This window comes from Pan troglodytes, chromosome 18, assembly GCF_028858775.2.
Source record: "Pan troglodytes isolate AG18354 chromosome 18, NHGRI_mPanTro3-v2.0_pri, whole genome shotgun sequence".
Taxonomy (NCBI): domain Eukaryota; kingdom Metazoa; phylum Chordata; class Mammalia; order Primates; family Hominidae; genus Pan; species Pan troglodytes.
Genome location: NC_072416.2, coordinates 54,519,219 through 54,536,597, shown reverse-complemented (window position 1 = coordinate 54,536,597; position 17,379 = coordinate 54,519,219). Strand labels below are relative to the sequence as shown.

General features: G+C 44.3%; 1 protein-coding gene and 1 long non-coding RNA gene across 5 annotated transcripts in view; both read left to right on the top strand.

Moving 5' to 3' along the window:
* Nucleotides 1-284: 284 nt before the first annotated feature.
* On the top strand, nt 285-6,205 carry LOC107968738 (uncharacterized). Its single transcript, XR_001710135.4, has 4 exons — nt 285-504; nt 1,183-1,301; nt 2,105-2,240; nt 4,466-6,205. It is a non-coding gene; the product is annotated as an uncharacterized LOC107968738 (long non-coding RNA).
* Nucleotides 6,206-9,842: 3,637 nt separating this feature from the next.
* The window catches only part of BBS2 (Bardet-Biedl syndrome 2), a 50,875-nt gene continuing 43,338 nt past the window's right edge, over nt 9,843-17,379 (top strand). Inside the window, exons 1-2 of one of the 4 annotated variants that reach the window (XM_054669357.1) lie at nt 9,843-10,192; nt 15,241-15,472. In XM_054669357.1, the coding sequence (XP_054525332.1) occupies nt 10,076-10,192; nt 15,241-15,472 (349 nt within the window). In that variant the 5' untranslated portion in view covers nt 9,843-10,075. The remainder of the gene's footprint in view (nt 10,193-15,240; nt 15,473-17,379) is intronic. The other 3 variants (XR_008540039.2, XM_510980.9, XR_010152347.1) reach the window with 3 other exon arrangements.

Here is a 17,379-nt window from a genome sequence, read left to right as displayed (position 1 = left end):
CTGAGAAATTAACATTGCTACAGTATCACGAACCAAACTATCAGCTCTAATCAGATTTCACCAATTTTCTCACTAATGTCCTTTTTCTGCTCCCGGATCCATCCCAGGAGTGCACCCAGGATTGTATTTAGTAATCATGTCTCCTTAATCTGTTCCAATCAGTGACAGTTTCTCAGAATTTCCTCATTTTTCACAAACGTGGCAGATTTGGGGCAAACTGGTCAGGTGTTTTGTAGAATGTCCCTTGATTTGGGTTTATCTAATGTTTTCTTATGATTAGAGTTTATAGATTTGGGGAAGAAAACCACAGAGATGATGTGCCCTTCTCATCCCAACATATCAGGGAGTATTTGATACCAAATTCTATCGCTGGTGATGTTAACCTTGGTCACTTGGTTAAAATGGTGTCTGCCAGGTTCCCTCCTATGAAGTCACTATTTTTCCCTTTCCATAATCTACTTTTTGGAATCAAGTCGTGAAGTCCAGCCCGTCTATCAATGGGAGGTGAGTTAAGCTCCACCTCCGGAGTGGAGGAAGTATACATACACTATTTAGAGTTATTTATTCACAGAGAAAGCTTCTTTTTTTTTTTTTTTGAGAAAGGGGTCTCACTCTGTCACCCAGGCTGGAGTGCAGTGGTGCAATTTCAGCTCACTGAAACCTATGCCTCCCCAGCTCGAGCAATCCTCCTGCCTCAGACTCCTTAGTAGCTGAGACCACAGGCATGTGCCACCACGCCCAGCTAATTTTTGTATTTTTGGTAGAGACAGAATCTTGCCATGTTACCCAGGCTGGTCATGAACTCCTGAGCTCAAGCAATCCACCTGCCTCAGCCTCCCAAAGTGCTGGGATTACAGGCATGGGCCACCGCGCCTGGTGGAGAAAGCTTTTTCTTTTTTTTCCCGATAGGGGAAATAGCATATTTGTATTTTGCTGGAAGTGATCCAAAAGGGAACAAAATACCTGTGAGAGTTTCTTTGGTTTCTCCAGTAAGTGCTGAAAATGTTTTCACACCAGGACTTTTCTCATTTATAAAAACCTTAATAATATACCTTATTTAGCACAATATATGCAAAATACTATGATTTCAAAATATGATCAATATAAAAATATTAGTCAGATATTTGAAATTCTTATTTTATGTGAATTCTTGCAGACTTGTCTTGTATTTTACACTTACAGCTTATTTCAGTGAACTGGCCACATTTCAAGTTCTCAATGGCCATATGACTCAGGCTACCATATTGGAGAGCACAGCTCTAGACCTTTTTGAAACCAGTGCAGGGCAGGCCAGGATCTTGGTGAGTGTGCACTTCATTCTCCAGTCCCCAGTCTCTCAACTCTACTATCTTTGTTGTATTTCTGTGACTGCAATTCCTGAAAGTTCATGTTGAGGAAGCATCTTGATAGTGACTTTTTTTTTGTAGTTAAAATGATATTTTTACTTTATTTTTTCTCTATTTTATTTTTTAATTTTTAAAAATTTTATGAGTGTATAGTAGATGTATATATTTATGGGGTACATGAGATGTTGAGATACTGGCATGCAATGTGAAAAAACACATCCTGGAGAATGGGGTATTCATCCCCTCAAGCATTTCTCCTTTGAATTACAAACAATCCAGTTACACTCTAAGTTATTTCAAAATGTGCAATTAAGTTATTATTGACTATAGTCTCCCTGCTGTGCTATTAAATAGTAGGCCTTATTCATTCTTTCCATTTTTTTGGTACCCATTCACCATCCCCATCTCCCCCCGATATCAAAATTCTGAAGTGCCAGTTTTGGATGCTGATAAAGCTGAGTGCTAGCTACCTAAGTACCTTGAATTGTGACAACAATTCTTCTCCCTTTCCTAGCATGGTGATTTCATAGTCATGCTTTCTTTCTGTGTTTTCTTCATAGTGCCTTTCACGCTGCTCCCTGATCGTCCTCTGTTCTTACCTTTGAACTTTTAAAAATTGAACTTCTCATTTTGAGATAATTATAGATTCATAAGCAATTATAAGAAATAATATAGAGAGACCTTAAGTCTCTTTACCCATTTTCCTCTAATGGTCACATCTTGCAAAATAAGTTATTCTCTCTCCTTTTAAAATAAAGATATTTGGCTTCTTTGTGACGGCAAAATGGGAACAGAGAGACTGCTGAGAGGTGACTGTGATTGGGCAGAGATTTGGACCAGGAGAGAGCATGAGAGGATGCTGGACCATGCTGCCATTCTGGGGGAAAGGTGGAGGTGAGCTGTAGCCACACGACCCTCACAGGAAACACTGATGCTAAACTCCAAAAAGAACCTCCTTTACAAAGGCCAAGTCAAAAGCATAGTCTGTGTATCAGTCAGTTTCCAGCAGGAAAGAGGGGGTACAAAGTGTTTACAGTTTACAGGGGAGGAAAAACAATTTTCTCTTTACCCTTCTGAGTTCTTAGCTGGGACCCCTGCTAACATTTGCCACAAGAGACAGATTAGCAAGAGAAAAACAAGATTGTATTAACACGTATATATTATATGTGCATGGGAGACAGCCAGGGAATGAGTAATTCTCAAAGAGATGATTTAGAATTCCAGCTTATATAGTATCTCTGACAAAAGACAATAAATTTTTAGAGAAGTGACAGGACAAAAAGGACCTTGAGTCTCTAAGGGATCGCAAATAGTAGGAAGGCAAATATACAAGAAACTAATGGTAGGTAAAGGCTGGTTAGTAAAATTTGTTAGGAAGATTCCTCTGGTCTAAAAGGCCCTGAAGACATCTTCATTGATAGACCTTTGTGCTTCCCAGTAGAAAGGGGAGGAGGACACCTATGTCCTGCTTTAGGCAAATAGAGGCAAACAGCAAGCTTTTCGTATATCTGCTTCTTCTCAACTGCTTTCAGCTTAAAATAATCCTCATGTCAAATGGTATATTTGGTGTGGAAGAGCCTGCTACCTTTCAACAGAACCAGAGTTTAATGAAGGGACAATTTACAGAGGTGTGGGCAGGATTAGGGACATCCAGGAGAGATGATGGGGCACCTAGAGACAAGCACAGTGGGAACTGTCATTGTCCCTAGCCCTGAAGGAAGGAGAGAGACAGGTGGCATTACAGGGCCCAGGGAAAGTTGGAGTAGAGGTTGAGGAATTGCCCAATAGAAGCAGTGGTGGTAGGTAGAGGAATATAACCACTGCCAAAATTATACCCAGCAGCGGAAAAGGAATCAATTTTCTGACCTTTCTCCCCTCCCATCATCTGACTACACGGGCCATGAAATCTGCCAAGGTTGGCCTTCTCAGCATAGACCAGGACAGAGGAGAGAGAGGATGGATCTGGAGAGGTGAATGGAGAATAACAAAATACAATTTCAAAAACTCTACAGTGGGGGAGCTTTAGAAACAGTTCTATTATCTGTACAGGACACATTCTATTTTTTTTTTTTTTCGAGATGGAGTCTCGCTTTGTCTCCCAGGCTGGAGTGCAGTGGCATGACCTCGGCTCACTGCAACCTCCACCTCCCGGGTTCAAGCGATTCTCCTACCTCAGCCTCCTGAGTAGCTAGGATTACAGGCACGTGCTGCCACACCCAGCTAATTTTTGTAGTTTTAGTGGAGACCGGCTTTCACCATGTTGGCCAGGCTGGTCTTGAACTCCTGACCTCGTGATCCACCCGCCTCGGCCTCCCAAAGTGCTGGGATTACAGGTGTGAGCCACTGAGCCTGGTCTGTACAGGACACATTCTAGATGTGCAGTGATTCCATTTTAATGTAAGTGCTTCTCACTTAGTCTCATTTTCAGCAACTCTTTCCAAGATTATTTACAGGCTTGATCTACATGCATCTAGGAAACACCGTGGACCCTGGCTTCACCTGGGGGTGGAGCAAGGGCCTGAGAGGAGGGCTGCACGATGCTTTGAGCGATAGGGGATCCTGGACACTGGGATGTGTGGCCTCCCCAGGGATTTTCGAGCCCATGAAAATGTCAGAGAATCCCCCATAACAAGAGGCCACTGGGAGCTTGGCCAAGGGTGTCGTGTGGTTGAATATCTCAAGATTGCTTGTGGAAAACATGAAACTGGAGGTCCGAGACCCTCTGCCCCTTTTCTGGCACCACTAGATATCCAGGGTTCTGATGGGTCTTTGAGGGTGGGGGTGGGAGGTAACTAACACTGATTTCGGTGGCTTTTCCTACCACTTCCATGGGATATGTGTGTGTGGGGGATGGAATTTGGGCTTGAATTCGTTTCTGATCCATAAATTGGGGATAATAATATTACCTCTTTCACATGATTATTGGGAAGATTGAGATGATCATATAAGTAAAGAATTTAGCAGTCTGGCATGTAGGAAGTGCTCAACATATGTTAGCTATTAGTAGCAGTCGTAGCTTTTCCTCCTGTCTACTGACCGGAAGGTGCTGTTTCTGTTTTTCATATGACACATTGCAAAGTGACTTTGAACGTATGATTCTTAATTTCATTTCTTGCAAGTGTGAAATGAGCTGACAGAAGAGACCAACATGGAGAGCCTCACCCCCACGGCCCACAGCAGACACATCACAGAGTTACCAGGAATTCCAGAAAGGAAGTCAAGTGATGAAAGACTGAAGGATGGGAACCCTGGGAGGACTGCTCCCTAAGGGAAGCTGGGTGGAAAGTTCTCACGGAGTCCAGCCCCGTTCCGCCTGCTCTGCCCTGGGGGTCTCCCAGCCCCTGTCCCTCTGCAAATTGAGGAGCGGTCCTAATTGCCAGTTGCCTTAAAGAGTTTGGGGAAACTGAAGACTGGGGTCCTTTATAGGCAGGTTCTGGATCAAGAGGGGTGGGGAGAGGCCCTGGATTTGGATCCCTGAAATCCACAGAAAACCCTGCCCTTACACTACTTTATTTTAAAGGTTTTGTTTTTTTTTTTAAATTACAAAAGTAAAACAAGCATGCTGTAAAAATAGCATAAACATATACAGTGCATAGGCTGGGCTCGGTGGCTCATGTCTGTAATCTCAGCACTTTGGGAGGCCGAGGAAGATGGATCACGAGGTCAGGAGTTCAAGACCAACCTGGCCAAGATGGTGAAACCCTGTCTCTACTAAAAATACAAAAATTAGCCGGGCATGGTGGCAGGCACCTGTAATCCCAGGTACTCGGGAGGCTGAGGCAGGAGAATCGCTTGAACCTGGGGGCAGAGGTTGCAGTGAGCCAAGATCGTGCCACTGCACTGCACTCCAGCCTGGGCGACAGAATGATACTCCATCTCAGGAAACAAACAAACAAACAAACAAAAACCATATACAGTGCATAAAGAAAAAGGCAGAAGTCCTTCTCCAGGTGGCCTCCCTGCCCAAATCTGCTTCTCAGGGTGGGCCCTGAGGCTGCTGGAGTCTCCTGTGCTGGGGAGCCCTCCACGCTGCCTCCCTCCAGGCCTTTAATCCAGTCTTGAGGTGCCCGAATCTCTGTTTTGTACACCTGCACACCTTCTAGTGGGGGTACTTTGCAAACTCAATGTGAGGACAAGCAGATGGAATGGCAAGTGGCAGGTGTGGCCTAAGGTATCCTCCCATCGGGCTCCCCCACCCTTGGAAATTAGGATCTTAAATTTTGGTCCTGACCAAGTCCCGCTAAAACTTGGCTACTAGGTTGGTTTTCCAATTCCAGGGCCAAAAGGAAACTGGGAACAATGCTACCTACTAGCAAAAGAAAAAAAACCAAATTTGTTAGAACAGTGACCCTAACTAGTCAAAGGCAGTGCTTTCACCTAGAGGTAATAATAATAACCACTTCTGGGAGCCCTTATTGAAGGCTGGGCTTTGCTTTAAGAGTGAGGACTGCTAATATTTCTCTTTTCTAGATGAGGACACTGGTGCTCAGGGAGGTTCACTGCAGGAGGCAGGAGAGTGCAGTGGTGAGGAGCTCAGGCTCTGCGGCCCGACCACCTGGTCATCCATCCTGGTTCTGCTGCTTATCAGCTGTGTGACCTCAGACTTACATTATGGAGTCTCTCATGACTTGGTTTCCTCTCTAGTAAAATGGGGATGATGACAGTGTCTCCCTCCAAGGGGGGTGGTGATTAAATGAGTTACTATGTGGCTGGGCATTGTGGCTCATGCCTGTAATTGCAGCATTTTGGGAGGCTGCAGCAGGAGGATCACTTGAGCCAGGAGTTTGAGGTTACAGGGAGCTATAATCGCACCACTGTGCTCCAGCCTGGGTGACAGAGTGAGACCTTGTCTCAGAAAAGAAAAAAAAAAAAAAAAAAAAAGAGTATGTGTCAAGTGCCTGGCACAGAGAAGATGCTCAATAAATATGAGAACTGGGATTAAACAATGGGCCTAAGTCTCAGCTAGTGGCTGATGGAGAAGGCATCTGAATCCAGGTCTGATGTGGTTGAGGGTCAAGGGCTTACCCGCTATGTAGTGCTGTCTCCCTAGAGCCTGCCGGCTCTCAACTCCTCTCCCACCTTCAAGGCCTAGATCCTCGGGAGTCCCAGCTGTCACCGATGTGAGGATGACACGTGTCTCCTCTGAAGAACCAATGATTCCTGGTGAGTCATGGGAGGCAGAGAAGACTCTTGGACTTTTGGCAGAAGATGGTTAGCCCTGGGCCTTTCTCCTCGGAGGAAAGCCTGTAAGTCCCTTGCCCTGATCGGTGCTTGTCAGGGAGGATGGGGGATTCCCTATCTTTCTAGGGATACCCTAAACTCAAGTACCCTCATTATGATACAGGATCTGACGCAAGCGCAGGGGAAGTGTGGCTGCCTCCTAAGGGTGGAAATAGCAATGAGGGAGGCTGTCAAACATGATTTGCTGGAGTGGTGATGTCCAACCTGAGTCTTCAAAGATGGGGGGAGGTTATGAAGGGAGGGGAAGGACATTCTGGGCAGAGGGCACAATCTGAGCAGAGAGGCTAGACATGGCATCTGAGAAGGATCAAGTCTGAAGAAAGAAGCAGCAAAAGATGAGGCTGCAGAGGTCAACAGTGGTCAGAATTTGGAAATCTTTGTATAATCTGCTGAAATGCTTGGACTTTTTTTGATTGAAAATAGGGAGCCAATGAAGAGTTATAGAGGAGATAACAATGGTAAAGTTTTGTCAGGTGTAAAATGGGATAACCATACAATAATCCTACAATCATAGGATTGTAGGATTATTGTATGGTTATCCCATTTTACAATCCTGCGTAGGATTGTAGGATTATTGTATAATCATACATTATTATATATTATATATTATAATCATACAATAATCCTATGTAGAATTGTAGGATTGTAGAATTATTGTATGATTAAGTGAGATGATGCATATGAAGTTCTTAGAATGGCACCTAAAAAATGCTCAGTAAATGTTAATGATGTTGATGCTGATGACTGTAATGTCCTATTAGGAAGAGAAACCGCAAAGTTAGAGGCCACCAAGGCAGTCCATACAGTAAGTAAGGTGTGGCCGGGTGGATGAAGGCCAAGACCAGCCTTACATAGAAATCCAGTCCATGCCAGTCCATGGACTTGACTGCCTGCTGGAGTAAAACCCAAGCTCCTTGGCGTGGCTCAAAAGCACTAGGTGACCTGGCCCCTTCTCACACGTTAGGCTCCAGCCACATTATTTTCTTTCTGGTCTTCAAACATGTCCAAACTTGTCCTGTGTCCTTGCTGTTCCCTCTGTCTAGACTGTCCATCCCTCACATCTTTGAATGGCTGCCACTTTCTTGTCACAAAGCTCTTGGTTCAAATGTTACTTCCTCTAAGAGAACTTCTTGAGCCCTAGAACATCAGCCTTCTCGCCAAATGAAATGACCTTACTTGTTTTCATGTTTAGTGTCTATTGCTTCCTATCCCCTAGAGGATGTAAACTCCATAAGTGTATGAATTATATCTTTCTTGTTCACTGCTGTATCCCTAGGTCCTTCAACACCGTCTAGAACATGGATACCCTCAATAAATGTTTTCCAGGAAAAAATAAAGGATCTGAAATGATGTCTATTAGAGTCATTCCTTTCAAGCTATTCCTGGGAGAGGTAGCTGATCAAGCTGTGATCAGCTAGTAACACAGCTGAGTGAATTCAGTGAGATGATGACTTTGTGTAGGTAGAATCTGGGGACTAAAGAGAAGGGACATCACAAAACGAAGTAAGTTCCAATGACCCAGGGTAATTTCCATGGCACCGCTGGTCAGGGAGCTGCTATAGGACTTGGGTGTAGACAGGTGACAGAAGGGTGGGGGTGGAGACAGGATAGAAAGAGGCTGGGTCTTAGAAGCATGGTCCATCAGAGGGGGCCTGGAGGGCCACTGACTCAGGTCTTACATTCCATCAAGATCTTTAAATTTAGGCTGGGAGTAGTGGCTTACACCTATAATCCTAGCACTTTGGGAGGCCGAGGCTGGAGGATCACTTGAGGCAAGAGTTCGAGATTACAGTGAGCTGTGATGGCACCACTGCACTCCAGCTTGGGTGACAGCATGAGACCTCGTCTCTAAATAAAATAAAATAAAAATCAATTTTTAAAAAGTAACGACTTTCAAACTTAGTCTTTTAACATTATTTAGTATTTTGATATTATCTCCAAAAGAGGTTACAAATAGTCACAGACACACCAACAGGGTTGAAAAAAATGCTCATTTGTATAACTGTAATTACAAAATGCAAGTATCAAGAATATTCCAGAACTCATCTTTCTTTTTTTTCTTTGAGACGGAGTCTCGCTCTGTCACCCAGGCTGGAGTGCAGTGGCACGATCTCAGCTCACTGCAACCTCCGCCTCCTGGTTCAAGCGATTCTCCTGCCTCAGCCTCCCGAGTAGCTGGGACTACAGGTGCCCACCACCACACCCAGTAAATTTTTGTATTTTTAGTAGAGACAGGGTTGCATCATGTTGGCCGGGCTGGTCTCGAACTCTTGACCTCAAGTGATCCGCTCGCCTCGGCCTCCCAAAGTGCTGGGATTACAGGCGTGAACCACCGCCCCTGGCCCAGAACTCATCTTTCAAAACTGGCCCGCAGCATCTGACACAGTTGTTTTCCTCCTTCTGGCCACCCTCTCTTCGAGCTTCCTGGACACTATACTCTCCTGATTGTACTTCCTTGCTGGCTACTCCAAGTCTCCACTAGTGGTCCTTGCTCATCTCATCATCCACCCCAGATTGTCCATTTCCAGAAGGCAGCAGAGTGAGCCCCGGGGGCCTCACCTGAAGTTCCTCTGCAGGAACACCCTCCCTCGAGGCTGGCTTCCTCACTTCCTAATAGTCCTAGGCTGAAGGTCACTTTCTCAGAGAGGTCTCTTTCCTACCACCCTACTTAACACTGCATTCCCTCCAATCCTCTCTCCCCTCTTCCTTCCCTTAATTTTCTCTAGTGCTCACTACCAAATGACATGCATTTCTTGTTTAGTGCTTGTCTCCCCTGACTAGTATGTCAGTTCCAGGAAAGCAGAGGTTTGTCTTTTGTTTACTACTATTTATTATCTAGAACAGTGTCTGACACACAATAGGCCCTCAAGGAAATTTTGTTGGTCACTTTTCAATTTTGCTGGTTTGCACTTAAAAATATATAGGGAGCCTTACCAGGAGCCCTAGACCGAACGTGAGTCTAAGGATTGGTATGGTTTTCCTCCACACAACGGCTAAAGCAAGGGACAGAGCCGACACTCAAGGAATATTTCTTGAATTAATGACCTTCTGGAGTGGGGTAGCATTGTGTCAAGTTTGCAGGGTGCAGCTTGGATGTGGTGCTAGAAGGGAAAGCCTCTGGGCTGGGCATGTAGGCTCGTCAGTGGAGTTCAACCGGCAGGAGTAAATTACTGCAATGGGAAACAACTGCACCCGCGGCCCAGCAGGGGTTCCACTGCGCAGCCGCAAAAGGCGCCGAGGCTCCACCGCGCAGCCACAGAAGGCGCCGAGGCTCCACCGCGCAGCCGCAAAAGGAGCGGACGGGTCTGCGCCGCCGCAGGAGGAGCAGGCGGTACCTGGACGGGTTCGTCCCGGGCTGTTTCGCGTCCGGCCTGAGGCGGCTGGGGCCGCGCAGGTAGTGTCCCTGCACTTCTTGCCCGGGCGCGTGAGGCCAGCTCCGCTGCGCTGGCCTCCAGTTTCCAGCCCTCCTCCCCTAAGCCGCCGCCATCATGCTGCTGCCTGTGTTCACCCTGAAACTGCGCCACAAAATCAGCCCCCGAATGGTGGCCATAGGGCGCTACGACGGGACTCACCCGTGCCTGGCGGCCGCCACCCAAACGGGCAAGGTAACCGCTCCCACCCGCAGGGAGCCCGGGCCCCAGGGAACCACAGGACCTCCGCTGGCCGCGCCCCTGGGATCCCGCCCCCTCTCCGACCCCGCCCCCAGCCCGTGTTGCCCGGCAACCGGTCGGCGAGCACCTTGTGGCTCCATCCTGCAGAGGACAGTGGGGTCTTAGAGGAAGAGCTTTTCTGAGAAGTTGACGTTTTCTTGTCATCAGGCACTTGGAGTCAGGCGAGGTCGGGGTCCCTGGACATAGGGAGCTTAGAAAAGAGACGTCTCCTGAGGGAAGGGGTTTGGTTCGGGTTAGCAGTAATAACCGACCCCAGATTCAAGCCAGGGGCCTCTGCTTGTCACTTGGAACTCGGAATTCCTCTGACTCTCTAACACTGCTTCTTCTTCCTTTTTTTTTTTTGAGACGGAGTCTTGCCCTGTCGCCCAGGCTGGAGTGCAGTGGCGCAATCTCGGGTCGCTGCAGCCTCCGCCTCCCGGGTCCATGCAATTCTCCTGCCTCAGCCTCCCGAGTATCTGAGATTACAGGCGCCCGCCACCACGCCTGGCTAATTTTTGTATTTTTAGTAGAGACAGGATTTCACCATGTTGGCCAGGCTGGTCTCGAACTCCTGACCTCAAGTGATTTACCTGCCTCGGCCTCCCAAAGTGCTAGGATTACAGGCGTGAGCCACTGCACCCAGCCCTTCACAGCCCTTTACCGAACAACGACAAAAGAATGCAATACAAAAATTAACTTATTCCAATTGCACTTTTGATCCTTGCCCATGTACATTCAGTTCTTTCCCCGTAATTTATTCACTAAGTGTTAGGTGTTTGCTATGTGCGATTACTGGGCAAGGTGTGAGAGTCAAAGAGATAAAAGAGAAATCATTTAACATTCACCAGACTTCTACTAAACACCTTCTGTATAGATTTTGGAGACTCGGATGTAAAAGGAGTCCCTACTTTCAGAAAGCTTATAGTCCAGAAGCTAGCAGACAAGGCAAATCAGAGCCCTGTGTATTTGACGGAGGCATGCCCAAAATACATGGAATGTAGTGACAACGCTAATAACTTATAACAGGCACAAAACTTTATTACATGAGTCATCTCAGCGTCGTTGTCACAAGGCCAACGGCAGCAGCATGGCATAGGGATGGTGTTTCTTGGCTCCAGTACCTACTAATTTCATGACCTTGGTCAAGGCACTTAATAATAGTACCTAATACATGGGGTCATGAGCTTTAAAAAAGTTAATACATGTAAAATGCTTGACATATAGGACGTGGTCACTGATTGTTACCTGTTATTTTCTTTTTATGATTCTCACTTTATTGACTAGAAATTGCAGTTCAGAGAGGTTCAATACAGTGCTTGGAGCCACTCAACTAGAAAGTGTGGAATGTGGTCAGAGTGCATGTTCTCTGATCCAGTGTGGATTTAATAAGCTAGGATTTGTGTAACAATTTATAGTTTTTAGGACACTTCCACGTATATTGTATGTTATATGCCTTGGGATACAGAAGTAAAAAATAAGGCTTCATTTTCATTAAGTAGTATAACAGAGTTAAGCTATTAATACGGGGTCTGGCACATCATGATGTTATTGTTACAGTTAGAAGTCACTGACAGGCTGGGTGCAGTGACTCATGCCTGTAATCCCCGCACTTTGAGAGGCCGAGGCAGGCAGATCACCTGAGGTCAGGAGTTCGAGACCAGCCTGGCCAGCATGGTGAAACCCTGTCTCTACTAAAAATACAAAAATTAGCCAGGTGTGGTAGGTGCCTATAATTCTAGCTACTCGGGAGGTTGAGGCAGGAGAATCACCTGAACCTAGGAGGTGGAGGTTGCAGGGAGCCGAGACCGTGCCATTGCACTCCAGCCTGGGCGACAGAGTGAGACTCGGTCTCAAAAAAAAAAAAAGCACTGATAAATGCCAAAAAGAACTTCATGTTGCTTGTGCTGTAGGTGCATAGCAGATTTATAAATGGGCTGAAAATATCCCATTGGTATTAACTCAGCCCCTAATTTGAGGGCTTACTATGTGCTGGGCAGTCTTCTTAGCTCTGCAGGTGCATTGGAGAATGTGACAGACAAGTTTTTGCCCCCTTGAAGCTTACATTTGAGAGGGGGAACCAGGCAGTTAACTGAATATGCAAGTGTTTTCATAGGAGAAAAAGAATAAGGGATTCAGTGTGATGGGAGCTTGGCGTTTTAGACAGGTGGTCAGATGGCCTCTAATAACATTTGATAAGAGGTTTGAAGGAACTGAGGAAACAAGCTCTGCAGATTTGTGGGATAAGCGCCTTGCAGGCAGAGGAATCTGCAGGTGCAAGGGCCTTGAGCTGGAGATATGCATGGTGTGTTTCAGGAGCACAAGGAAGCCGCTGGGGCTGGAAGGCAATGAGGGTGGTCATGAGGTAGACACAAGCCAGATCATATAGGAACTTGTAGGCCATGGCAAAGACCTTGGTTTTTATACTGAGTAAGTTAGGAAGTCCCTGAGGATTTTGATAAAGTGGGTGTTGGAATTTGCTTTATGTTTTAGATAAAGGCTAACTGGCTGGTATGTGGAGAACAGATGTTCTGTGACGGGATGTAGGGAGGTAGGTGTCGGAGTAGAAGCAGGGAGATCGGGCAGAGGTCCCTAGGGCAGCCCTTAGATAGAGTGTGACCTGGAGTGGAAGGCAGGAATGCTTGATTGTAGGGCTGTTGTCAAAAATGGCCTAATAATAATAATAATAAATAAAATAAAGGAGATCCCTTGTCCTGTGTAACTGGATGGATACTTTGTGTTCAGCTCTGTAAACAAATCTAAAAAGTTCTGACCTGATCTTTTATCTTGAGACCTTAAAAAGAATTAGTAGTATTTTATGACTCAAGTAATGCCATGAATATATTCTCTTAAAAGCAATTAAAACATTCCAGCTAGGGTTAAAGCCTGCATGTCTAGAAACAGGACTTTATCCTTACAGCTGGGACCCTGTTGTGAACATGGAGCTGACTCTGAGCCTTAGCAAGGATTTTTTTTTAAAAGGAATCTCTGGCCAGGCATGGTGGCTCAACACCTGCAATCCCAGTACTTTGGGAGGCTGAGAGGGGCAGATCAACTGAGGTTAGGAGTTCGACACCAACCTGGCCGACTGAAACCCTGTCTCTACTAAAAATACAAAAATTAGCTGGGCGTAGTGGCGCACCCCTGTAATCCCAGCTACTCTGGAGGCTGAGGCAGGAGAATCGCTAGGACCCAGGAGGCAGAGGTTGCAGTGAGCTGAGATTGCACCACTGTACTCCAGCCTGGGCAATAGAGCAGGACTCCGTCTCAAAAAACATATAAATAAATAAAAGGAATCTCTTGCATGGTGAATATTAGAGTTTTCCTCTGGGGACATTTTTTCTCTCATGGTAATGCTTAGGGGTCAGTTGAATTTATATTGTTTGCAGCACCTCCTCAGCTAGAACAAAAGTGTGAACTTCAGCAAGTCCTTTGAAAGCCCTGGGAGTGGTCTTTTTGTCGTATGACTGAGATTGGCTTTCTTTCCTTGCCTGAAGGGACAGACTTGTCTCCCTGTGGACTCTCTTTGAGTGTAGAGAACAGCAGGAGGGAACTGGGGGAAAGTCTGACTCCTGAGATCCTTGTTGCTCTTGACAAAAATTGCAAACTCTTTCCATTCCGGTAAGAATGAATATGGAGCCCGTAAGCTATTTCTGCTCCTGTACTTTCTCAGCATATTGGATTTCTGGAAAACTTCGTAAGAATTGGTTTGTTCAGAACTGTTATAAAAGGAAGTATGATGTGGTGGTGGCTGGAGCGCAGGGCCTGGAGCACACCAGGCTCTTGTCTTAGCCCTGTCACCAGTCTCAAGACCTTGGCAAAGGGCCTTAACTCTTCCGACCTCATATGGAAATGAAGGGTTGGTGTCAGGTTCAAATGCAATTAACATTGACCAAGGCATGTTATAAAGTGTTACACAAACGGAACATGAAGGCAGTGTTCAGTGGCTGCACATGTTTTCTATGTTTTTAGTCAATTCTTTTGAAAATTATTTTTTGTTGAATAGGCTGCCTTGGGTAGGTGTTCATTTAAAATTAATTCTGTTTGGATTTATGTGAAAGAGATGAAATACTCATGTAAATTTAAAAAATTTTAGAACTAGAAGGGGCTAGAGGGATCCCTAGTCCAGTGTTTTTCATCCCCCCAACCTTTTTGGTCATATTGCCCACCTTGGAACTTTTTTAGACCAAGAAAATTTTCCCAGTGAAATTCTGATACCTCAGATATACTTTGTATCTCTTTTTGTACTGTGGTCCTGTGAAAGGCCACACGATTCCCCATCGCAAACCCATTTACCTGTCCTGGGAGTGATCTCGCCCCTCTTAAGAATGCATTCTATAGTCCAAACCTCCTTTTTACAGGTGAAGTCTAGGAAAGTTGAATAATTTATGCAGACACTCAGATTATATTTATGATAGTTGAAACTGTTGAATTTATTATCTTTGGGCTAATTACTTAGTTCTGTGTCACTGGTATAAACTGTGAAAGCCTTCAAGATACTTGATTTGCATGACTCGGTTTAAGTTTGTGAAACAGGTTTACTAACTAGCAGACCATTTTAAGGTCTAGGAAGTGAATTCATTAGGTGCTCGGATGAAAGATAATAAAGGAAGTGTTTATTCTGTTTTCCATGATCTTCTTGGTGTGTGGCAATCACACTGAAGGTGGTAGCAGCTTATTCTAGGTTGATCAGGAAAAGGCTAGCTCCTAAGAGTGCTTTGACATCCTGCTGGTGGGTAGCATGTAAGCTGGCCTGGTAAGCAGTGACTAGATCTTGTTCATTACCTTGTTCCTTACAAGGCTAAGAACCACTGGATTTCCGTGATTTCATAATGACTGAAAGTTGTCCATGCATTGAACTATGTGCGAGTGTTTTAAGTTTCATAGGAGATTAAAGTGACTTCTTGTTAATGTTGATGTGTTAATAACCTGGTTCTTTTTTAAAAAAATGTATGATACTAATTTTTTATATTTTAAGGGAATGCAATTCGTTATTTTTGTTTCAGGTTTTTATTCATAATCCTCATACACGGAACCAGCATGTCAGTGCATCCAGGGTCTTCCAGAGCCCCCTGGAATCTGATGTTTCTCTTCTCAACATTAACCAGGCAGTCAGCTGTCTGACTGCAGGCGTATTGAACCCTGAGCTTGGCTATGATGCCCTTTTAGTGGGGACACAGACTAATCTTTTGGCTTATGATGTCTACAATAATTCGGATTTGTTCTACAGAGAGGCAAGTATAACCTTTATAACCATAAAATTGTCATTACTCAATGTCCATTTTTTATGCTTGGAAGAGATCAGATCATTTATTTTGGTCTGTTTATTGTATGACTGTTATAGTATAGGTAAACAACATGGAGATTTTGCTGTTAACATCTGCTTTATGTACTCGGAACTTATTTATTTGGTTATGGTTGCTAATCACTTGGTGACACTCGAGCTTATCTCTATGAGGTATATCTGTGATACTGCCATCTGTCAAGATCTCCTGTTGAGAATTCAGCCAAGAGCTGGGAAGCCAATAGACAGGTCTCCTGGTGGACTTGCATTCAAGTTTAGTGCAATAGTTTGTAGAAGCCCTTACTGTAGCCTGCCACCTACAGGCTGCTCCAACTTTAATACCCAAGCAATTCATATTTGTTACAGAAAAGATAAGGAAGTAAAAAGTAAAAGAAATTACACCTATTTTTTCATCTAGAAAGAACACTTAACTGTTGGATTTTTGAATCCAGATTTTTTACCAAGCATATATGAATACATTTTGTAGTAAAATGGGGTCATATATACATGTAGCCTTTTACTTGTTTTTACCCTGTAGCAGCTTTATTAAGATATGATTCACATGTACAACTAACCTACTTAAAGTATACAATTCAGTGGTTTTTAGTGTATCCAGAGAGCTGTACAACCATCACCATCATCAATTTTCAACATTTTTATTACCCCCCAAAAAAACCCATACCCATTAGTATCACTCCCCATTTTTCTTTAACCTCCTAACCTTAGGCAACCAGTTATCTACTTTCTGTCTCTAGAAGTTTGCATATTCTAGACATTTCATAAATAATGGAATTATATAATATGTAATCATTTGTGACTGCCTTCTTTTTCTTAGCATAATATTTTCAAGGTTGATCCATGTTGTAGCATGTGTCAGTAATTCATTTTTATGGCTGAATAATATTCCATTGTATGTATATACCACATTTTATTTATCCATTTATCAGTTAATGGACATTCCACTCCCTGGCTATTATGTGTGGCTCTTTCATTCAATAATATGTTGTGAACATCTTTATATGAAGTTACTACATACCCGTTATGTCATTCTTATTGGTTCTGTAGTATTTCATTGTGTTAATGTAATTTGTTTAACCGTTCCATGTTGTTGAACATTTATGTTATTTCCATTGTTTCTGTATTACAGTTCATAGTGTAATAACTGTATCTCTTTGACCACTTCCCTGATTATTTCCTGAGGATAAGTTCCTGAAAATGCAGATGGTTTTCTTTCTTTTCGTTTTTGTTTTCTGAGACAGAGTCTTGCTCTGTCACCCAGGCTGGAGTGCAGTGGCATGATCATGGCTTACTGCAGCCTTGACCTCATGGGCTCAAGCAATTCTCCCACCTCAGCCTTCTGAGTAGCTGGGACTACAGGTGTGTACTACCACGCCCAGCTAATTGTTTATTTTTTAGAGAGATAGGGTCTCACTGTGTTGGCCAGGCTGGTCTCAAACTCCTGGGCTAAAGCAGTCTTCCTGCCTCAGCTTCCCAAAGTGTTACAATTATAGATGTGAGCCACTGCATTTGGCTGGTTTTCTTCTTTGTCTATTTTTTGTTGAGGTAAAATGTACATACATGAAAATGCACAGACCTTCTGTGTACAGTTCAATGAGTTTGGATCCCTATAACCAATACCCCCAAAAAAATAGAGAACATTTTCATCACCTCAGAAAATATTGTAGTACCCCATTCCAGTCAATTTCTATCTCCCATAGACAATCACTGTTCTGACTTCTGTCAGCTTAGATTAGCTTTTCCTATTGTTGAACTCCATACAAATAGTGTCTGGCTTCTTTCACTTAACATAATACTTGCAAGAATTATCCATATTGTTGCATATAAAAGTAGTCTTTTGTTG